This window comes from Camelus bactrianus, chromosome 2 (assembly GCF_048773025.1).
Source record: "Camelus bactrianus isolate YW-2024 breed Bactrian camel chromosome 2, ASM4877302v1, whole genome shotgun sequence".
NCBI lineage: Eukaryota > Metazoa > Chordata > Mammalia > Artiodactyla > Camelidae > Camelus > Camelus bactrianus.
Genome location: NC_133540.1, coordinates 27,157,712 through 27,181,985, shown reverse-complemented (window position 1 = coordinate 27,181,985; position 24,274 = coordinate 27,157,712). Strand labels below are relative to the sequence as shown.

Here is a 24,274-nt window from a genome sequence, read left to right as displayed (position 1 = left end):
TAAACTTAGATTCATTGAAATCTAATGAGTCCTTAGTCTGTATCAGTGTTCTAGGTAGTACCTCGTTCCATTTAACCCTGACAGCGGCACTGCAAATTCAGTTTGGTAATGTCATCCTTGATGCCAATGAAATTAGAAGTAGCCTGTGCCTGGTGTGGAGACAGAAAGAGAAGGGGGTAAGGGCACAGCCATTAAACGAATGACATAGCCATTGAGAGTATGATGTAAACTGGTTAGAACCAACTCAGCCCAAGATGGCAGAAGATTCACTTCCAGCAGACCTTGAGCCTCATAGGCTCATTGTAGTACATTAGTTGCTAAGGACATGTCAGGTGCCATGACAGTTCCTAACCATAAAAGGCCAAGAATGGGGTGGGGACAATTCCTGGAAATCCCTGCCCCTTCCCCAAAATAGTTGGAATAACCCTCCCACTTATTAGCATATGAAATTACCCAGCGCATGAAAATCTAACCACACCCACACCCCAGGCCTTCTGAGACAGACCTGCTATCTGCCTATGGAATGTGTATCTCGCCAAATAAACCTGCTTTTACTGTACTGTGGCTCACTCTTGATTTCTTTCCTTTGCAAGCCAAGGACCCTCACTTGGTGGCCCATTCCAGGGACTCTCTGGAGACCTGGGACATGACGGTCCTCTCATGCCCCGTTCTCCTGCAGCAGTATCACAAAGAAAACTAGGAAGGGGTAACTAAGACTGGCATGCAGACCTCCTGATTCCAGTGTCTTTCTGGTAATTTCTATAAAGAAAGTACTAACAATCGGAATACTTTACTAATGCCCTAGATTAATAACAAATAACAGATTTGGGGAGGCTGTGACCAGTATCAAACTCTGTCTAATGCAACTCTTCCCAGAAAATTGGAGGTAAAAGTTCTCAAAGATACTATATTACATTTATTCCTAACCTGCAGTTAGGTCTTGGGGCTGGTTAGTAGCAGTTTTGCCTGGCTTGTGTGAGTCTCTGTTCCCTAGCTGCTTTCCATCTCAATTTCTCTCATGTATCTGAACCTTGTCCTCCCCACCTTGATTTTCCTCCTTTTCACTGCTCACTGAACCCTCGTTCATTCCTAGGAAACTGCATTCTTGACCTTTTTCATAGATGTACCTCATCTTCTGCTGCATAACAAAACACTGACAGCTTTAGGAGCCTGGAACAACAATGATTTATTTCCCACAAGTGCGTAGGTCAGGTAGGTGGGTTCTTCCAGTTTCACTTTGATGCTGGGCACTGAGAGCAGCTGGAATGGCTGGGCCTCTGCCCCTGGAGACTTTAAGCCCAAAGGAGGCCAGATGGGGCTTCTTCACAAGATGGCAGCAGTAGTCCCCGAGGGCAGGCACTTGCTTATCAAGCCTCATTTTTTAATAGTACAGGCCAAGCTCGTTTTCATTGTGGAAGGCTCCCCTAAGGGTATGGATATGGAAAGGGGTAACTGGGGCCATTATTGTAACAGTCATTATAATAGAATACTGTGCTCACCTCCTGTTTGCCTTCTAGAAACCTGCTTGACCTGTGATTATCCTGTTTTAATAATTGCCCCTGGGTGGAGGTTCACCATCCTTTGAAATACTCCCCTCATCTCAGAACTAGATGGCAGGGGAGTTAGAGTTCTCCCATCCCAGTGTTCTCCTTCATCCTTTCTTGAGAAAATTCTCTCCTCCCCTACCTACCCATTTATCACATTAATCATCATTTCTGCTGGCCTCTGCCTTACTTATCTTTGTATTCCTGTATCCCAGGTGCAGTGCCTAACACATCGGTTACATGTTTGTTGTCCTTGGACCTGGCACCAGAGGTTTTCATTTAGGAAGGTTGCAGGCCTTAAATGTCTGAGCAGATAAGTTCAAGATAATTCTTTTTAGTTTTTACAGACACTTTTTAGTTGTCGTCATTTCATGCTATCTGTTCCTCTTAAACTATATCCCTGCCAGAAACATTCTGATCTTTGTCAGAGAAAGAGGAAAGAATCCTTTTTATTTTTCAAACAACTAGGTGAATCTGGCAGCTCCAGATGCCCTAAATGTTAACCCAGCTTCTTCTCTAGGCTTGAGTTATTCATTCCCTGGGGTCAATACTTAGTTTCTGGCTTACCTCTCTCCTTCCTTTTCCATCCCCTAAGAATGTGAGCTCATGAGGAGACACCTAGAACAGTGCCTGGCATGCAGAAGGTACTTCATGAATATCTACTGAATGAATAAATGAATGGAATTAAAAGTTATCTGAGATACTTTAAGTAAAAATCTGTTACTGGAAGTGTACATAGTGCAATCCATTTATGTTTTAAAATTTTGTATATAAACCTAGAAACTTTGTCAAAGGATACACGAGAAAATGTTAACAGTGATTCTCTCGGGTCAGAGGAGAATAAATGCATGAATCAGGAGATTTTACTTGCAATCTTGAGCATGTGCTGTTTTTATAATATTTTAATTTTAAAAATAAAAGACTTTACAAATCAAGAATATCCAATATAAATATTAGTGTTATTTCCTTTATAGAGGTCGATGAACGGAGAAATGGCCAGAGAGACTGCGTGTGTGTTTACAGTGAATACAGATTTCATACCCTGTATAAAATGTTATATCCTATTTTTTCACTTAGCATCATGTATCAGATGTCTTTACATCATTAAAAATTATTAAAGCTCAGTTTTAATGAATATTGCATTGGATGGCTATATAAGAGTTTATTTTATACTTTATTATTGAACATTTTGCAGTTACAAATAACACCGCAGGAAACATTTCAATATTCGTAAAATCTTTGTGATGCTTTGCTGATTTCTTTAAAAGAGTCATAGATACAGTGTTACTTGGTTAAAACATACTCTTGATATCATTCAAAGTAATAAGCAATTGAAAATAACTGAGGGGAATTTGAGTAAATTGGCTTTCTGGGCAACACTTGCCACCACTCCTTCAGTCTTTGCAGAGAACTGCAGTGCTTTAAAGTATCCCGCCTACTTAGTTTTACATAAAGTGTAGCCTGAATGATGTCCATACTTGCTGTATAGCATAGATCATGTAGTTATTATTTAGATATAATTTCCCTCTCTTCAACATTTGATTTTGAATTCACTTCGTTTGAAGGGAGACCTAATGATATTCTTAATTAAGGTATGCTCAGTAATGTCTGAAAAGGGTTAAGAGAGTACATATTTAGCTTCTTAAACTGATCTATTCCCTCAGAGAAGTTAAAAACTCAACAAAGACTCAGTGACTGCAAAGCAATGTACAACTGGTGTGTGTGCAATACTTTGTCAGAACAGCTTTTCCTGAGGAGAGAGACGCTCTTTCATGAAGACATGTAATAAATCACCTTATCTTTCATTGTCGTCGGTGTTAACGCTTGGTCTTGTAACTCTGCCCTGTTCACAGGTTAAAGTATTGCACAATCAGCTGGTCCTTTTCCACAATGCCATTGCCGCCTACTTTGCTGGGAATCAGAAGCAGCTTGAACAGACACTTAAACAGTTCCATATCAAATTGAAAACCCCTGGAGTGGATGCCCCATCTTGGCTTGAAGAACAGTAAAATCACACCTGGGGGAACAAAGAAAGTCAGATTGTTATATTTCCAGATAAACCTAGTAAGAATTAAGCAGAAGCGGGGGAAGAGGAAAAGGGTGACAACCATTGTAGTGATTCTTGCACAAACAGCTTTAATTTTTCCCTTTTCATACTTTAACAATTGAACTGTTAAATTTGATGGGAATGTGGGTAGTTTTAATGTAAACATAATTTCTATAATCTGAACACAGTAATTTTCATTTTTGAGAAATCTTTTTGTATTGTGAGGGTTGATGGCTATTTCTGTAGTTTGAAAACACCTAATATAGATTTGCACTGACAAGACAAAAATTCAAGGTTTTTGGTCCTGCAACCGAGGACCTGTTGTAACTTTTCCAAAGGGAGGTTTACACGATTTGTATCAACATCAGATATTTTATATATGAATATATTAAACATCTTTAAGAGATTCATTTTCATGTATTATCTTAAAGAAAAAAGAAACTATTTTGCAGAGTAAAATTATATGGTGTTCCTGCAACATCCGCACAGAGGCGGCAGCTCTAATGAATGACTGACTGGCTTGTGGAGTTGTGGCAAATACCTTTTTAAAAGTGAATCTGTACCATTGTAATTTTGCTGAGACTTTTCCTTAAAGACGCAGGAATCACACTGTCATTTCTGAGGCTCCTGAGCTTATGAATTTGCGTCACCCAGAGTCATGGAATGGTTATGTTAGCAATTTCTTTTGATTCATAATGAAACGTGCTTAAAGAATTTTTTTTTGACAGGTAGACTTGAGAATAGAAATTCCTGATGGTTTCTAGAGTAGAAATCTGTGCTTAGAAAGCTAGTTTTTTGGGTAAATTCCATTTTGACAGAAGTGAATTCCTAGATAGCTTTCATTGACTTCCATATGTAACAATACCGGTTAAGCCTTAAATCACAGATATGTGCCTTCTCAGATGCAGTAATTCTCATTCAACCAGTGTACATAAGTCCATAAAGAAAGCCCCTTTCAGATAATGTTCGATGCGTCTGTTCCTTCTTTGGAAAGGAGCACTGTGCATAAGTGTTGAGTTTCTTTGTATTTGTTAAACCACATTGAAGGTTTATGGAGAAATCAACTTTTGAATTTGCTGTTTGATTTTTCTTCATTCCTTTTGCGGAGTGAGGACTCCTGTTCGTCTAAGTAAAGGAAAGGTGACGTGGGTCCGTGTGGTGGTAGCAAGAAGGAAGGGGCTGGGGAAGCCAATACTGTTTCAGTTGCTCAGCACCATTGGTTTTGTGTTCTGTGGTTGGCCTGTCTGCTGTGAGGTTTTATCACTAATGTAATCCTTTTAAAATATAAGTTCTCTTGATTTTTGTCATAGACATAAATTAATATTTTGAGAGGTATCGCTTCTCCTGTTCATTTCTTTTGTGTTGAAATGAAGTACTTAAAATTACTGTTAATACATGAACTTTGTGGACTGTAAGATTTGTTATATATGTTCAAATGCCATTTAGCTGGCTTTTTAATTAATATGCCTGTTTTCAGTGCTTAATACAATGTATGTGACTGTAAATCATAAAGCTATTTTAAATCATTCCCTCCTGTATATTTGTACTCTGAGAGAGCCTTATTTTATTCTTCCAGCAGAATTACTACTTGTGATAGTTCATTTACATTCCCCAGAATGTGCCTCTGGTGTGAATTTTGTATTCTTATTAAAAGTGTTTGCTGCAGTACCTCCTTTCCCTGGCTCTTCATGATTTAAAGTAAGAAGTAACTAGTTGGAAAAACATGTGATTTGTCATTAAAAACAATGACAAAAAATGGTGCACTGAGAACACTGAGACTGTTACTGAAGCTTATCCCATAGAGTGAAACTAGAAGTTTCCTTAGAGACTTTTTTTTAGTCTCTGAGTTTAAGGCCCTTTTTTTTTTTTTTTATACAGATGAAGACACAAAGGACCAAAAACCTATTAAACTGTCTTAGTCAACCCCCGTCTCCAAATGTAATGCCAAATAGGAATTTGCAACTAAATGTATGAATTCCCCTTTAAATCCTGCCATTTCAACTGCATGATTAAATCAATGTGTCAAGAGTATCATTTCTTCTCTAAAGCACTATGTCTAAATGCCTTCTCAATTGAAAAACACAGTCCACCCCCAAATAGAGTCATATTAGATATATTTCAAAGTATATACAATCCACTGATCTTAATGTGTTCTGAAAAAGAAATCATGTAAACCCAAAAAGGACTATATAAAGTAAAATTATGCATATTGAAAAGCTAAAGATAAATCTTTTAATCATGGGATTGTTAATTTGAAGAATAAAGGATCTACCTTTTGTGCTCAGTCTCCTTTACCCTCCACTGAAGATGACTGTAGGTGTGAAAAATAAAAGCAAATTATCTAAATTGCAAGTTCAGTGCAACATTTGTGTATAATTTGTACTCATTTTTGTGAAGTACTAAGAATTCCTGCATTTTGTCATAATATTCCTTAATATCTTTTGCCACTAGCTCTTTTCTTGAACCTTCCGGTTGCCTACGAGAGTTGAGACCATCCAAGATCCTTCATCACTCAATTCTAACCAAAGGCTTTTTTTTTTTTTTTTAATTATTCACCCTGTAAGATTGCAAATTTTTATTTGGCTAAGACTATTCAGTTGTAAATAGGCTATTTTCTGATCAGAAGTCCAGTTATATTTTTCATTAGTTCAAAGCTTTTCCAAGGGCCATAGTTCCTAGACTATTTTTACAACATAGTAAGGCCTGTTAAAATAGAATGACAGTGCAAACAACTTTCCTCCTTTAAGGACTTTCATTAAATTCTATTCTGTGTTCCCACTTGAAGGTTTCCTGACATAAATGAGTCTTTATAATCAAGTGCCAAGTGTTTCTCCTAATGTACAGAAAACTATGACATTCAGCTTTGTTTTTATGAAATGAAGGTTGGCTATTAGCAGTTTATGTGTGTTAAGTGAGAACTATTTGTTATTCTGGTCCTAACTCTGCTGCGGAAAGAGGAGACTCCAGATGAGCAAGGGAAGTTAGACCCAGTCTGACAACCATCACTGTTCCTTAATTGACTGACAATTGATATGCCATCAGAGCTGGTGAATGTCAGTGACATTTTTACAAATGAAACTTCCAGTAAAAATAATAATAGTAATTAAGCCAAAGTTTGTTTTGTTTGGGCTCAAGCTAGGCTTTGCCATAAGCATCCTCTGGCAAAGATTGTAGGCTTTCTGCAACCGTGGGTTTATCACGAGTTATTGATTCATTGGAAAGATGAAAGAACAAGATACCACTTCATTGATGTTAGACACAAAAGTAACTTTCCTTAACAGACTTTTGCTTTGCTACAAGTGTATGTCTGTATAAATATCTTAGGGGTCAAATGTACACCACACTGGCACAGGGGGTAGGAGGGAAGAGGGTGGGAGGTGGGAGGGGTTGGGGTGAGGGGTGAGGGGTACATATAGGGAAGTAAAATGTAACCCGTACTAGTCTTCACTATATCTTAGAGCTTAGATTATTGAAGTTTTAAAGAAAAAGCAAACTCACTGTTAAAAAAAAAAAAGGAGTGGAAGATACTACAGGGTAGGGTGAGGGAAGGTAACTTTAATCCTGTTGGCTTTGCTGAAAAGTTTTAAAATTATGAAATTTTTAGAATAATGACTTAAGTCCTCAAATTATTTTTATATATGTGACTTGATTTTGATTCTCCCCCTAAATGATTTATAATTCCATATTAGGAAGCTTTTTATGAAAAACTACCTAAAGTTTTAGGCAGATAATTATACCTCTTTCCTTTGACGAGTATATATGTACTTATTATGGCTAGACTCTAAGCTCTTGAGAAGGGCACAGTGTATGCTTTTGATTCACCCTGAATCCTCAACTCTTTGCATAGTTCTTCGCTCACAAGAGCTATGTAATAAAAATGTGTCCGGTTTTTGATAGAAAGTTAAAATGCAGAAAAGCATTTGATGATTGCACCACCATTTCATTTGAGTTACAAAGGAGTCGGTACATTTGTAACTTATTCTAAATCTATGTCAGAGTGCTACCCAAGTTACTAGGATGTTTACAGATGAATCACCATTTTTTTTTAACCTAGAGATATTGGCAAACAGAAAAATTACCATTTTGCAGTCCCTACTGAAATATTGATTCACATAGGGATCTCCAGTGGATGCTAAAGTCATTAGTGATTGAAGGAAAACAGATTATGTCCATAATACAAAGTATTACCCCACAGATGACTCAGTGTGAACGAGAAGATGCCATTCATCAGAGTTTTGTGCTTACCATCTAACTCGAGTGATCAAAGTTAGCATCGCTAATAACCTGACAATCATGTACCTCCAGAAATGATGCAGTAGAAATTATGCAACATCACTTGTGAGATATTCCTGCTGGGAAGATTGTTATCAGGCCTTTTGCCTTAAATTCCAGTGAACAGAAAATACCGGGGCAGGCAGGTAAAGAACAAATTAAATGAAAACATGAGGAATTAATTGGACAAACCCAGAATCTTGGACATTCTGCAAGATAATTGGTGTGGTTTCTTCAAAAAGTCACAAAAGAAAAAAAATATTTTAGAAATTTGTTATAAAATAAAAGAGACTTTATAATTCAAAAAATAGCTGTATAAAAATTTTGGGAAACAACTGAGTAATTTGTGTATTTGATACAACTAGGGGCTTCTCATTAATTTTTTTAGGTGTGATTGTGGTATTGTAGAGGAATAGCCTAGGAGATGCATGCTTAAAAAATATTTAAAAGTGAAGTGGTGTGATGTCTGCAGTTTACTTTTAAATGGTTCAGCAAAAATATATACATTCATATATTTGCTCACATGTTTGGAGAGAAAGCTGGGGGCAAGAGAAAAGGAAGGAGAGAGGGATCTTCAGGTAAACATGGCCATATGTTAGCAATTCAAATAGGTAGTGGATGCGTGGGGTTTCATTGTGCAAGTCTTTTAACTTTTCCTTTTTTGAAATTTTTCATAATAAAAATGAGAAAGGAAATAACTAGGATATTTGGTCCAGAAATGCAGGTAGGATCCTGCTGTCTTCCCTCTTGCACAGGGTGGCAATCAGGGACTGCTTTTGTTTACGGTGACATCACCTGCTTCAGCCCTGCAGCTATCAGAACCCCTCCACCAGCATGTGAAAGAATCTGCTTTGCACTTGGAAGCACAGAAATTCAAGAAAGTGTAAAGTTGAACAGTTTTCTGTTTGTCAGTGAAGATCACAGAAACAGGACATTTGAAGAAGCAGAAATAACTGGTCTCAGGATATGAGACCAGTTAGAAAAAGTCATGTAGGAAAACATACATCCACTAAGCTTAGATTTTTCTTTCTCCTTTTTCTCCTCAACTTTCTAAATGGCTATTTGAAACTATACAGGAAGTTAAAACCCCAAATCAAACTCTAACTTTGTGTTAGCGTACTACCAATTATTCTTGTCTCAATTTTTTCTCCTTTTCATTTAGTCATAAATAAGCATACGTGCTACTCTGTACTACTTCCTAGATTTCTTAAAACTTAGCTGCTTATAGCTTCACTTACTATAACAACTTAGACTGTTTAAAATAAGTTATATTTGTACACTGGTAATTTTTAATAACTTACTTTCAATCTGAAAAGATATTTTAAGAACTGGACAAATTGTCCCTAATTCACACTTGTAAAATTGATAAAATAACTTAACTCTTTAAAGAACTCCCCAAATAAATAATGGATGTTTACATTGTTCTCCAAGTCTCTATTTCCAGTTCCCTCACCCCTACCTTAGGTCAGAACAAGGAAAATCCTGTGGATTAAAATTTTCCAACTAGTTTACATCAGTCATAGAAGCAGGGAAAGAAAAAAAAAAAAAAAAGCCCAGATGATGTTTTGAGAATTGAGTTTTTACCATGGCAACGGTTACTATATAATCACTGGTAATACTAGGTGAGTTGGAAAAAAAACAAATCTGTGTAGGTTTGAAAGGTCATGAGTATTTGCTGAACACACCGGTCAACATGCCTTTCTTCACCTGACTCCACTAACACCCTCAAGAGGGTCAGAGAGTCCCTGAAGTGGCTCCAGCAATTCCTCCTTGGGCTGGTGTTGGCTACCAGAGAAGGCCTGGCCTTTAATTTGTCATTTAAATTTTCCCCATGGTATGTATGGCCTTTTGGAAAAAAAAAAAAAATCTGTCTTCGGATTCTCTAAACTTTGAAACAGCTCACTACATTGTCTTTGTGAAGTTCAGCATTTTCCTCCCATTAAGCCAACCATAAAAGAAGAGAAATCAGTTAGAAATTGCACACCAAGAGCTATAAGTCTAATGATAAAACTTTTATATATGTATACGGAGGACCTTGCCTAAACTGACAAGGGAAAGTAAGATATTAAAGCTTTACAGCAGGCTGTGGTCCTAACTTCCCTCTTTGTCCTTAAAAAAAAAAAAAGAAGTGACATAATAAGAGTCTGTTGTTCCTCTTCGGGTTTTCAAGCTTTGGAGCCCCTATTTATGCTCAAGGCTAGAGCAGTGAAAACAAGCCTTTTTCCCCGAGACACAGTAGCTTCAGTCCAAGCCACCCCCGACTTCCTTGCCAGTGACCTCGACACTGACCTTGACCTCTTCGAGGAAGAACTCTGCCTGTTTAGTCCGTTTAGCTCACTTTTATGTGAATTTCTGTTCCCAAGTGGTGAGCTGGGCCCGCCCAACTCATTAGGAAAAATTTCCTTCATGAATTGACTTAATTTCTAGTGTGCCGACTTTTCGTTATTATAATATCTTATTTCCTCGCAGTAGCCTCTTTGGAATCTTGTGCACCTCACCTGCGGGAGCAGTTTGCCTGAGCAGACAGTCTCTCCAAGGGTGGGCTTGTCTCTCCTCGTTTGAAATCAGGAATCCCTGTCTCTTTGGTGCAGCCCTAAAGAAGAGGATCCAAGCTGCATACTTCAATTCTCAATCCTCTGTATCAAATTTCAGAAGGAAGAACTCAGTTCCAATCACTCTTCTTCCCAAGCTGTGTCCAAGCTGGAGGTGTTTTCAGTGCAGCGCCAGGTGGCGTGGCTCTGGCTTGGATAGCAGTATGTCTTCTGAAATGTTTCATGTGACTGGCCTGTGCATGCCTGCATTTCTTCAGCATTTATATGTACACTTTTTCTGCCTTTTAATGTTTTTTTAATCATTAAGATTGTCTTAAAATGGGAGGGCAGGGGATAGCTCAGTGGTAGAGTGTGTGCCTAGCATGCATGAGGTCCTGGATTCAATCCCTAATACCTCTATTTAAATAAATGGATAAATAAATAAACAAATAAGTAACCTAATCTCCACCCTAAAATAAAATAAAATAAAATAAAATAAAATAAAAAATTTTTTTATTTTAATTAAAAAAAAATTTTAAACCATAAAATATTTTCTTTGTGTGCTTTTATATCCTACCTCAAAGAGCTTGAGTCTCCTCTGGTGAATTCCCTGCTGGATTATAGATGCCTCTTGAGGACAGAACTGTTCTGAATATTCGTGTAGCCCTCCCTGGGCCTTGCACACCAAAGGCACTCAGTTCTGTCAATGACGATGATTTTAAAAATAACAATAATGGTTGAATTTCCTGGAGCCGTGCAAATCCTGGGAATGTATGGTGTGGGGAATACATGCTATTAGTGGTTGAACATGGAAGCAGCCAGCCTTCAGCTCCAAATTGGAATGTTTTGTGCAAACGTGTGTGTTGGGTGCAGAAGGGTGATTTTACCCTCCTACCATGGCGGCTCCGTCCATTGAAACAGTTCTATCCACGTGGTCAAATGAAAACTCACATAAATCAAATCTCATAGTATAGTCTTATTTCTTAGTAGGCTTTGAATCTTAACACTTTTCCCCCCAATACCATTCAGTCCAACAGAATGTTTGATTCCTTTTTACCAAGTAGCACTAGAGTATTTGGACAAAGAGACAGAATTTGTCTGTAGCTTCTAGGTTTTGAGGGGAGAATTGTTGGCCCAAATATATGACTTAGTTTCCATCTGGAGGTTAACCTGAGCTCTCCGATTTTTGAGAAGGAAAAGAAACTAACTAGTTGCCTAGCTGCTCACATGTGTGTATTAAACGAGGCATACGAGGACTGGGGTACCTAGAGTTTCAAGGTTCCCCAGGTAAGGCTTAGCATCTGCAAAAATGGCTTTTGGAAATTTGAAGACAATTCTGGTAGAAGTCTTTTACTGTGAGTTCGATGATTGTAGCCTAATGCAGAATCAATCAGCTTACTCTGACAGGGAAGACACATGCAAACAATGTCATTGGTGGTTATCTCCAGAGCTCTGGCCAAAGTAGAGAAACATGTGACTTGTGTTAACAATCTGGATGCTAATAAAAATTAGGGGGTGAGTCATTATCTGCATGGCTCCCCTGCTCCCACTATGCCCCTGTTCCCCCCAGTTAGCCCCTCTGATTTCTTTATGGTGCCTCAACCCAGCCTGTCACACAGGACAAAGGTCTTTGAACCATCAAGTGACTTCTGTAGACTCTGTACCATGGACCTGGGATCACAAGGGCCCCCTTTTTTATGAGCTCCTGTGCAGTGGAGCTGCCAGGAAAATTCCTTCCTCTGACCTCCCTCTCTGCCCCAGGAGACAAGGTTTAACCTGATTCTGCCCAGCAGGCAAGCAGGGCTCTTGGATATTAGTCTCCTTATTGAGATCAACCATGAAGACGGCACGCTTATAAAGGAAAAAATGCAAAACTAGAAAATACGTTCCAATCTTTGATAATGGGGAGGAGGAAGAGGGAAATGAGCTGTGGGAACATTTAGCATTTTCTGTGCTTTTCTGGCGCAGGGAGAGTATAGCTCAGTGGCAGAGTGCATGCTTAGCGCACAGGAGGTCCCAGGTTCGATCCCCAGTACCTCCATTAAATAAATAATTAAATAAACCTGATTACTTCCCCCTAAAAAGGAAATTACAAGTCTGATGTATCTCTGTGACCTCAAATATTAAAGTAAATAAGAATCCACAGTGAGAGTGTATTCAGTTTCTCTGGGAAGAGAAATTACCTTTTTGTTGTTGTTGTTGAAGCTATTGCCAACAGTAAAAAAAAAAAAAAAAAAAAAAAAATTCCACCGTGCAGTGTAAATTCAAGTCCTGTGTTTAACTGTGTGTTTGCCTCCAGCATCCCCTGCCCCCCTGCCTCATACAAACCAGACACCTGGAGCAACACTCCCCATCAATTATCCCACAGAAAGCACAACACAGTTCAAAAGTCAAAAATTCAGAAATCCGTCCACCTGTGCCTTTAACAGAGGGATGCAGTGGGCGGTGAGTCCAGAGTTTTCTTTAGAAAACCAAACAAGAAAAATGAAAAATAAAGTCATTTGCTCTTTTCCCTAGCCTCATCCTGAGAAATCACCACCAACAGAGAAATACTTTGTGTAGGTCAACTTTGCTCTTATTTTATGAAATGACATACAATTTAACTCACAAAAGTTGATCAGAGGCACAAAAACACTAGATAAAACAAACTTAGAAATGTGAGGGGAAATTTTTTCATCCATTTAAAACTACAAATGACTGAACGTGTAGCACCACACAGATTAAATCGAGGAGCCTCTTGGGTCAGGAGGAAACCAGCAAGCTAGGAGTAAAGTGTTTCAAGATTCCCAAGGGAAGTCCTAGGTTCCACTCCAATGCACCCTCTTCAGTTTTAGCCTGGTCAGCCCACTGACGATACATATGTGACCTAATGTTGATGCTGAGTGTTTTGATTGGGGTCCTCTTTGTGGCCAAAGTTGGTCAAACCCTGAATCATGGTGTTCCCACCGGAAAGCTCACTCTCTTCACTTTCTCCAAAAATGCTCCTTTTTCATTATTTTTATAAATCTGGCTTGAGGAATATTAAGATACTAATTGCTGTGGACTGGCTTTATTCTTTGCTATCATATCCAGAGTATTTACCTTCTGATTAAAATGGAAGCTTAGTGCAGAGAGATTGTTTATAACTGGTCCACTAGACTTAAGTACAGACTCAGTTTCCAAGGTGAGTAAAAATGGCTTTATAAATTGCTAAGTCACCAGCATGTCCTTTCTCCCACCTTCATATGCCCTACCAAGTCTTGCACCGGACATGCACATAGTATTTCCCCAGGGACACACACACACACACACACACACACACACACACACACACACACACCCCATCACATCTCAATATTGTTTGTTCGTTGGGTTTCTGTTTGTGGACAGCTTCTACTGTGTGTGTTATGGTTTCAAATTACTGTTTGCCTTTCTAACTTCTTAGAAGGTAAACAACTTGGAAACAGTTGGAACCTGTAGCGGAAGAAATTGGCATCTGACATATACTCTTTAATTCCTTTTAGTGAAACTCACAGACTTGTTTTTGATGATGGATAATGGAAAAAAGTGATACGCTTTCATGTTACATTTTAAAGCTCTTTTTCTCCTCAAAAATTGAATGTCATAACAGCCAGATGTTACGTTTATAATTAATACCAACCAGGTTTCTAACCACTGCACCAACTGTAAGCTAAGAAAAAGCCCAGCTAAAGGTTTTCTGGGTGAAAACTCAGTGGTACAGACACCTTTTCTCTTACTTTAGTCTCCTCTTCCATCCCTGTCTACACACACACACACATACACACCCCTTAAAAAGGAGAAAACGGACCATTTGCTCTAAAAAAAGACAGATGGGGACAAGGGTCATGGGGACCAGGGTCATAATTACCTCAGTCCTATACATTGGGCAAGGATTGTCTGTAATCCCTCCTACCCTCAAACAAACCAGGCATTGTTATTGACAAACTACCTGTATTTATTTCCAGCAAAGGAAATGCCGTAACTGCCTCCACGGATATCAGCACCGCGTGTGGAAACATTTTCTATTTCAAACTTTCAGAAATCACTACTTAGCATCCAGACACAAAGTGTCTACCTCTTAACAATCAGAACCTAGTCATTATTTACTATATTTAAAGGCCACTTGCTATTTAAATTTCTTAGCCTACAAAAATAAAGCATTGTTTTCTCAGCTCAAAGCTGTTTGAAAAATTCTAGTAATGCAGTCAGCATTTGGCCAATAAGATACTGGCTGCAAATTTGCATTCACAGTGACAGTAAAAATTCTACTGATTTTATTTGTTTTACACTTTCCATCCTCTGAAGTAAACAAGGCCTAGCAATTTCTCTTTGAAATGGCTGGTGCTGGAAGTGTTTTTGAGTCTTTGCATTTGTCTGCAAGTCTGTCCAACTACAGAGTTGGTAGCATTTGTTTGTTTCTTTTGCAGTTTCCAGTTTTAAGAGCAAAGACATAGCCTATAATCTACTGAACAGCTGATCTCATCAGATATCTGTTTTAAGAAGAGTAAAAATTAAATAAAGCTCAGTCTGTATCAGAGAGAGAGAGGTTTAAAAATCAGTGTAATGTCTCAACCCTTTGCCCGAGGGGACTCATTTCTTTGTGTCCATTCTGGCCCCATGGCTCCAAGAAGTCAGCTGATGGATTAGACTTACTCCTTGAGCAAACGAGCCTTTTTTAGAGCTGTAAGGTATTCTTTAGAACGGATCCTGACATTTGTTTCATTTTAGTTGGAAGGCTTTGTCTAGTGGCTCCTAATGACAGATTCAAGTCTGATGACAGAGAAAATGAAAACCTCTCAGGGCTGAGGAGGAGAAGATAGAAGAAAGAAAATGAACTGGGTAATGGAAATGGAGCAATCCGGAAGGAACAGCCTGGGAGAGGAAAGGAAAGGCTGCAAACAGAATTCTATAGTAGGGCTTAGAGCTGGCACCTGGGAGGCCACTCTAAGCACCTGCCATGCATCCTGAGAGGTCTGGCCACACTGCCCCCTGCTTAAGAGCCTGGCAGTGGCAGCAATAAACTCCAAGCCACAAATTCCAGGGGCTGCTTGGACTTTGGGCAGCCTGACTCCAGGCATCTTTCCAGCCTTCCTTGCAGATAGAGGGGCAGGCATATTTCTGGGATACAACTGAATGGCAGATCTTAACTCCCGAGCACAAACTTAGCTGAGATGAAGGCGTGGCTAACAATTAATAAATGAAGAATAAATTATCCGCTAGATTGGCAGTCTCAGATCCAATCAATGGGAAATTAACTGTATTTGAGAGTTGCACTCTGCTCTATTCAAGTATTTTTGCCACCTAATATGCACAACACAGAAAATAAGAGTCAAAATGAGTGCATCACATTCCAGGGAAGCACACAATGCTGCTTGAGCAAAATGGGATGCTTCAGATTGTGGAAGCAAGGTGGAGGCAGGGTGCTACCCAAGTGTCAGACTGAAGACTGCCGCCTCTTCCCTGGAGGCAACTATGTGGACCTATATGGAGGTTTGGAACAGGTAAGTAACATGATGCCATCAGATTTTAAAAGCACTGACCTGACAGCAGAGTCAGGAGAAGAGAAGAGAGGCAGAAGGAATGCTCAGGCAGTGGGAAGGCAGGAGTCCAGTTTAACTTGTCTAAGCTGGAAAAGACAGAAAGTGGGGTTTTTAAGATGGTTGTGAGAAGCAAGTGCGATGCCTGACACATAGCAAAAAAATCTTGGTTCCCCCTTCCTCTGATCGGGGCTAGTGTAGTGGCTGTGGACATAAAGCACAGATGCAAGAGATCTTACTTGAGAAAGAGCAACAATTGGGTGTAATTAGATATAAGGAATTTAAAACAGAAAAAGAACCCAGAGGAAAGCTGGGATTTTGAATTTTAAAAATCAGGTCTTAAGAAAGGGGTGCAGGCAGGAAGAATACTAGTTTTGAGAGACAGCTGAGTTGACTTTTCGACAATTAACTTGGACTTGAGCTTTGACAGGGGCAATATGGATTCAAGAATCTCTGATATAGAGGTAAAATTGGAAGTGGGTTTACCTCGGAGCTCAAGTTCTCATGCCCCTCGCTTTTCCCAGACACTTCCAAGGACATATCGCTGGTGTTGTGTTTGTAAGATTTGTTTTGTTTTTGTTTTTGTTTTTTGGGGAGGGGTAATTAGGTTTTATTTAATTTTTTTTTTAAATTGAGGGACTGGAGATTGAACCCAGGACCTCCTGCATGATAAACACACACTCTACCATTGAGCTATACCCTCCCCTGTGTTTGTAAGTTTTTATTGTTTTTCTTTTAAAATCTCCCTCATGAGTTATACAAGCAAATTCTGGACCCCTCCAGGTTGAAGTCGGAAGGCAGTCCCCATGGGATAATGGGAAAGAAAGAGTTGGAAAGATTCAATCACTGTCCTCAAAGGAAGAAGGGCCAGCAGAGGATACCGGAGAGGCAGAGAGAGGCCGATGGGCCAGGATGCTGTGGAAAGATCAAAGGGCCCAGGGGCTGAGGATGGGTCACTGGACTTGACCCTTCAAAAAAGTAACTGGTTTGAGAGTGCACACTCACTACCCGATGGGGAGGCCCAGGTTGGAGGGGGGCTGGAAGAGCAGGAAGTGTGCAGGGGGTATCGACTCCTCATCTGGCCAGGGTGACAGAAAATGCGAGGGCGCCATTAGCTCCTCACTTTCCATGTTCTTTGATCTGACCTTTGCCTGCACGGTCACTATTCCTTTGGGGTCAATGTCAACTTCCTGAGCAGAGGGCCTTCTCTTTTATTACCCTTCCCACTTTGTGAGATTTTCTGTGGTCTAACTTGGATCTACTTCCTTCATGTTTTGTTTTAAGGCTGGTTCACGGCTAAGAAATGGGCTACTGATGGGCACGATTTTGTTTTTTGTTTTTTCATTTGTTTGCGGTTTTACCCTAATCGCTTCTCTTTCTTCTATCCCTGTGGAGATTGGGAATTCTAACCTGGGAGTTCAGGGGCTGAGGACCAGGGTGGGGAAAGGGGAAGTCATCAGGCACCAGAAGCTGGCAAAGCCCTGGTCTGTTATCTGGGATCACAGAGCCAAAGGTAGCTATGACTTCATCCCCGCAGAGGGCGCCTCCCCACCCCTGCAGCTGACTTCCCACCAGCCGGTTTGCCTGGGATAGGTTTTCTTTGATTACTCGTTTCTCACTGCCTAGCGTCGCAAGTCACTTTGAAAAAAAAGATGCGATTAAACCATCCCCCCGTTTCCTCCTTTGAGGAGCTTTTCCCAGACAGCGTCTGTTCAAGCGATCAGGCCTGGAGTGGACTTTTTCTTCTCTTCTTTTCTCTTCTTTTCTCTCTCTCTTCTCTCTCTCTTTTGCTTAAATATAACTGAAAGGCTTCTGTTACCATCATCACTGAATCACTGAGGAAATTAAAAAGGAAAAAAAAAAAAACAGATTTACATTTGGCAGGTACCAGGGAGGAGCTGACCTTTGGGAAGCTCAAGTCCGACTGGGAGTCGGCCACGCGGTTGGGGAGGTGGGGGCAGAGGGTGGCCCGGCCCGCGTTTGTGTATGCGCACTCGGGGTTTGAGCGTGCATGAATGTGCGTGTGCGCACATGTGTGTGCGCGCGCGTGTGCGCAGGGGAGGGTGTCCGGGAGGCTGCCGCAGAGGCTCCTTTGTGGAAGGTACTTGCCGGTGAAGAGCCAGCTTGGCGCCTTCCCTTGCAGGTTCCACGAGGACACCTGGCCTTACTTCGCGGTCCGTATATCTCTGTCCCCTGCCTCCCCTACTTTCCTCAGTGGCGGGCCGTCCCGCCCCGCGCCAGGCTTCGGATACCGTCAGCCGCTTGCCGGGTGGCGGCTTCCAGGCCCCCGGGGCCCCACGCAGGTGGAGGTGAGAGCCGCAGCGCCGACGTTGGTGCTCGAGGGTGGGAGGGAGGAAGGGCTGAGCAGAAAAGCGCGTGCTGCCCTTTGCAGCTGGCACTAGGAGCAGCCCCGTCTGCAGCATTGTTACCTGAAGCAGCGGCTGCGCCCCGCCCCGCGCCGCCCTGCCCCCTTGTGGTCCCGGGCAGCCCAGGCTGCAGTGACCCGGGAGGAGGTGGCGGCGCTGGGAGACTGCGGGCGGCGGGCAGAGAGGAGCGCGCACGGGGAGCGCCGGCTGCGGGTGAGTGTGAGCCGCGCGGCCCAGGCAGGGTCATCGCCGCTCAGGGGCACCGTGAAACCGAGACGCCTCGGCTCTAGAGGGCCGGGGGCGAGGATCTGCCAGGACCTGGGCTGCGACGCTCAGTCTCGGCTGCCTTTCAGCCTCACTGGGAAGGCTGGGGAGGGTTGGGCTCCTCCAACTTTGGCGGCTGCACTCCCCGGGCCGCAGAGGACAGTGATCGGTCTCTTGAGGCGAAGACGCGCGGATCTGGACGGAGAACGAGCTAGGTCGCGGGCCGCCTCCGTGTTAAACCCGGGCCGGCTGATTTAGCTTTGGCTGCCAGGACTTTTGGATAAACTGAGCCTCTACTTGATCCCCGCCCGTCCAAGAACGCGCTACTGGGGGTGCCGCGCCGGGTCCCTGGCCAGCAGGGAGCCACGACTTGCCCCTCCTGGCAGTGGGTGCGGGGCTGGCCAGGACCGCGTCCGGGTGATGCAGACCGAGGACAAGGTGGCTCTCGCTCGGGCACGCTCGCTCTGGCTATGCGAAGTTCAGGTTAGAAGTTGAGCCCTGCGCTTGTGGAAGTTTAGGGAAGGAAGCAGGTAGGCTGGCGGGTCACCTCCAGCCGCTGCGGTGCCCCAGCTCGGGGACAGCGAGCTCTCGGTTTAATCCTACGACCAAACAGCAGGAGTCTCCCCTCTGTGTTCTCGCTGGCTCTTCCCTTTGGCTGATCCGCACTGCGGCCGTGAGGCTGTCTCCCCCGCGCCCTGGACCCCGACCCCGAACCTTGGGAGGTGTCGCCGCGGAGGTTCGAGGAGGAGGAGGAACGCGCAAACCAGCAGACCCCACTTTTGCTTCAAGCACAGTGGCACCTTCCCTAGTGAATCCCCCACTCCGCTTGGGGGAGCCTGGTACGGCCCCACCCCACCCCCCACGGAGGGGGCGGGCCCCGAGGATCGGCGAGTGAGGAGGCGGGGCTCTAAGGCGGGGGCCCTCGGGGCGAGGGGCGGGGCCAGCGACCTCCGCGGGGGCCGGGGTGGGGCGAGCTGGTGCGGCGGACTCGCCAGTCGCTTCTGCTCGAAGACGCGCGCACGCTGGGCGCTCCCGGGAGGCGGAGGGTCCGACGGTGCGCCGCCGTGGGCCAGCGTGTCCCCGCGAGGCGGGCTGCGGCCTCTCCCCCGTGCTCGCCCCGGCCCCACCGCAGAGCCTGCGCTGTGCGTGTGGGCGTCTACCTGGGCCGCGCACCGCGGCCGCCGTCCAGATAAGGACGTGCTAAGGCTGGCACGGGCCGCGGGGACCGCCCACTCGCGTCCCTCTGCTGCCACCGCATGCGGACCGAGGCTCCCCGGGGATTCGGCGGGCGCGGTGCCCTCAGAACCTTTTGTGCGGCCGAGCCGGTGGCGCTTTGGTAAGTGGCGGTGCGGAACGGGGACCAGGGGTTGGGGGCAGGAGGACGCAGTGGCCCGCTCGCCAGTGCAGAGCCTTAGGAGACTGCTGGGCGTCCAGACTTTGTGAAAGAGATCATGATCCTGGCGTCCCCCACGCCGAATTTCTTCAGGACCTAGGAGTCCGTTTTCAAACGTCTGTTAGCACAGAGACCGCCCCTAGTGTTCCGCCGTCTGTGACCCCCTCCACGGACCCACTGTTGTCTTCCTGGAATGAGAAGCGAGCGCTTCCTTCCCTCTCTCTAGAGCATCCTTTGGCGCTCGTTTGCACCCCCCCCCCGGGTTTGGGGATACTGAAAGAAACTGAAAATGCACATTCAGAAACGGGCGTTCTTCCTCTGCTCACAGGGAGTTGCGCTTGCTCAGGGGCATCTGTGAACTGTTTATGTTGTGCTGCAGATTAAACGCGCTGACTGGAAACAGGCTTGGGTTCTTTCACTGCCGGCAGGAGTGCCATGGTGAGGAGTTGGATGTTGTCAGCTCTAGTGCGACTGTGCGGTTGACATTCTGTGTTTGAAAATCAGGAAAGGTTTTGAAAATAGGCGGTGGGGGGGAGGAGCCTGTTCCCAGTGAGTTGGTGGAGAGCAGAAATTCCGTATTTTCGAATCGCCTGTCTTTTCTTTCCCCACCTTCCCTTCTCCCTCAAATAAAATAAGGCCGTGTGATCCTCCTGTCTCTTCTCTCCACACCCGGCTTGCTCTGCCCCCGTTTGTCAGCAAAAGGGTGTGGGCCAGCCGTTCCTGCTCCCACCTCATCGGTGACACACGTCAGGAATCAAGGGGAAAGGTTTTTCTGGCAGGTTTTCCTTGGCGTTTACTTTTGATTATTGTTGACCTAGGGGGTGGGTGACCAGCTGAGCAACAAGGCCCCACTAACCTTCTTTCAGGAAAGCTCTCAGCTCTGAATAGCCTTTCAGGAATGTGTTTTCCTCCTAAATACACCGTGAAATGAAGCATGCAGTCTCTTTTCTTCCTTCCCACCCACTCCCTTCAAGAGAATGGAGCTTCAGCAATGTTTCTGACACTAAGAGCAGAGTAATGCTGGCTAATTTAGACAGGAGAGTTTAGGAGGGGCCAGAGGGCTTCTTTGACAACCCTTATAAACATTCTCACTCTAAGATTTTTGCTGGCTGATCAGCTAAACGCTGGGGACGTGGTCACAGCATCTCCTTATTAAAAGTTGTTCACGTAGTTGCCAGATGCTCAGCTGAGCTACAGCCTTCCCCGCCCCCAGGAAGGTCCTTCACTGAGACTCATATCTGATGGGTTATGATTAGCACCTAGAGGACTTGAAGAGGAAGTTCCCATCTTCGACGACTTGTGGCAGCTCTACAATTTACTCCAAGGCCAGGCATTTGTCAACCTTAGCACCCATCCTCCTTGCCGCTGAGGTCCCCAACCTGTAGGTGAGATGTTAAATACTAGCCTGTCTCCTTTTGCCCTGGGGAGATTGATGGGACCCTTGACATTTTGCAGATAGAGCCTAAGGCTAATTCCATTGTCCTTGCCGGCAGCTGCCCACGCGCGGTGAGAAACAGCCATCTCTAGGGTTGCTGCATCACCTGTGTTCTCCCAGCAGACTCGGGGAGTTTGCATCTTTATTGTGGACAATACCATAGTAAATCAAATGCTCTTTGTGTATCCCCTGTTTTAATATCTCGTGAGACTGGAAAGGGTTTAGAAGGTCTGTCTGCACTCTCTTTTTCTTGCCATCTCTTTGACATTGGAAATCCTGGCCCAAGGGGGAAGCCCTGTCAAAGCCCTATTGAGGCTTGTAGTAAAATCATTAGCATCTTAGCTAATCATTGCTGGAGAACTTATTCATTAGAATCTGTGGGGGGCCTAGGATTCTTGTATGTTGCCCTGGGAAAAAAAATTAGCCAGACAACATACCAGGAACAATGTTGTAAATTTTCTTTTGTTCCTTTAACTTTCTAAAATAACATTCTTTCTCAAGATGGGGCAGTGGTTAGAATCCTACGGATGCACAGCTAACGCGTGTTACTGTTTCCTTTGACAAGCTTTAATCTGGTACTTCCTCTGTGAAACAGACTATACTCAAAAGGACTTATTTGCTTTGGGGCTCTGGTGTTAGAAGGTGGTGGTGTTGCAGGACCTCCAAGGGGATAGACTTTCTCACTCTTTGTTAGCGTCTCTACATTTGTTATGTGAGAGTTAACGGCCCAGCTGTGTCATTAAACTTACACAGCACTGAATGAGTTATTGCCTTCTAAAATGGAGACTTTTTTAGCTTATCACCATTCTTAACAGGGATAATCTATAAACAAGTCAGCATATCTGGAATTGGAGGTGAATTGGAGGATTAGCAATTCTTCTATACATGAGATGTTTTATGTACAGAAATATTTTAAAATATGTAAGGATAAACTGCCAAGACTACCTGTACAGTCTTGAGAAAAGAAGAGTTCAAATATAACTATAAACTGTAATTGACAGTGAGTCATTTGCTTTAGGGGTGCCAACTATGAAAACAGCCTAGTTATGCTCCTAATGATAATTATGAAAACTCCTTTTAAAAGCTGGTTGCATCTAAAGTGAGCTGTAAGTTGGCTTGAGTAAATATTTTCAGTTTTACTTTCTAAAATACTATCCCATGGTGATAACAGCACAACACGGTGAATGTACTTAATGCCACTGATGTACACATAAAAATGGTTAAAATGGTAAAAATAAAACAAGTTATCCAGTTAACAGTAATCATAATACTAGGTATCCAGTTGATTGGAAATGCTGTTTTCTCCCTATATATAATTTTCAGAACTTAAGTATTTATGTTTCATGAAAACTTTTGTTCTTGTAATATAGAGATAATTTAATATACAATGTTAAATATTGAAATAGGACAAAACTCACAAACCTGGTGACTTAGAAAGCAGAGAGTGGAAATATTAAAGGTGTGTTTCTAGTAGCCAGGGGGACTTAGCGTTTTCTCTATAAACCCAATACATATTTTAAAGCAAATGTAGTGTCTGTGAAAATAAAGAGAAATCATTTGCACATATGATACCAGTTGTTAATGATGGCTAACCACACACCAGGTGTCTTGGTAAGGGCTGTATGTGTACCAGCTCATTTATTCTTATACAAACCGATGAGATGGTATGTCCTTATATTATAGATGCAGATGCTGAGATGAAGGTTAAAAAGCCTACCTCCCCTCAGGTTGCACATCTAGAGAAGTAGCAGAACAGATCTGAGGAAAAGCAGCCTCTTTTTTGGAGTCTCTACTCTCATTCCCAAGGCAATTAGTGATATCAGACCATTTACTCCTGTAGAATCCTGTACTGCTTGATGAATGTAAGTGTGAGCTTTGAACAATAACGCTGTAAAGGGATAATTACCCTCAGAAATCCAGTCTAAAAAACCCCTCCCTGTGACCCTTAATGACCTGGAGGACAAGTCCCCACAGAGTCGGGGTGCTCACTCCACAGCCTGCATGGGTCCTGTCTTCTCTGTCCCTACTTACCTGCCCTCAGATCAGATCTGAAGAAATGCAGTTGTTTTGCCCCTGTTTTCACATCAGGTCCACAGGAACCCAACTACCAAAACCAAACATTTAAAAGTGAATAAAAACACAAGCCACCAGGATAAGTCAGCGACTGAGTGGGTGAGGGCAGACGTGTGGCAGGGTGATTCGGGCAGCATACCCTCGTGTACCTGTGCCTTCTCCACTAGTAGTGCCACCGAAGAAGCAGAAGAGGCAGTGAGAAGTTCTGATGGTCTCCAGAGAGTGACTTAACTAGAAATCCAAAATGATCGTGTTGGAAGCCATGGTGGAGGTCAGTCCCAACCTCCTAATTTTACAAATGAGAAAGCCGGTCTAGTGAGGTGAAGGGACTTCTCTAAAACCGTGAGCAGTAAAGCTTGATTTAGAGTCGTAACCTTCTGCCTTCATGCCTGCTGTTCTCTTCTCTGTTTGCCGGGAAGTGGCGCGGCATCCTCAAGTGTGGGGGGACCCCAGGTGGCCCTGACCCCAGTAGAGTGGGTTTGGCCATGACTTTATCGTCCCCAAATGCCCTGCCTATTATGTGCAAGGTGGAGGATGCCCTTTGACCCACTGATTTGTAGGGGACATGTCCGAACTGGAGAAAGGCAGAGTCACTAACGCCTTAGCCATTTGGGTAATTTCCCTAGGGGTTGGTGGCAGGGGGCGGTCCACTGCCCAGAGAAAATGAGCCAGTTAGTGAACAAGTAGCTTATTCATTAAGTGAGCAATACTTGCTGAACCTATTGCAGGTTCTCAATAAATATGTGTTTTATTGATGAATGGAAGGTTTCCAAGTTGAATTTATTGCTGCTGCTCTGGCAGCATTTCCAGGT

The 24,274-nt window shown here is 43.2% G+C and overlaps 2 protein-coding genes across 13 annotated transcripts in view; both read left to right on the top strand.

Moving 5' to 3' along the window:
• ARFIP1 (ARF interacting protein 1) overlaps positions 1-5,259 on the top strand; it is a 1,058,373-nt gene extending 1,053,114 nt beyond the window's left edge. For all 7 annotated transcript variants that reach the window (XM_074377362.1, XM_010968509.3, XM_074377360.1 and 4 more), the window contains one exon: positions 3,398-5,259. In XM_074377362.1, coding sequence (XP_074233463.1) covers positions 3,398-3,553 — 156 coding nt within the window. In that variant the 3' untranslated portion in view covers positions 3,554-5,259. The remainder of the gene's footprint in view (positions 1-3,397) is intronic.
• A 12,590-nt stretch (positions 5,260-17,849) lies between these two features.
• Positions 17,850-24,274, top strand: part of FHDC1 (FH2 domain containing 1) — a 39,868-nt gene continuing 33,443 nt past the window's right edge. The window contains exon 1 of one of the 6 annotated variants that reach the window (XM_074377232.1): positions 17,850-18,240. The gene's annotated coding sequence lies outside the window, so the exon portion shown is untranslated. The other 5 variants (XM_074377222.1, XM_074377221.1, XM_074377243.1 and 2 more) reach the window with 5 other exon arrangements.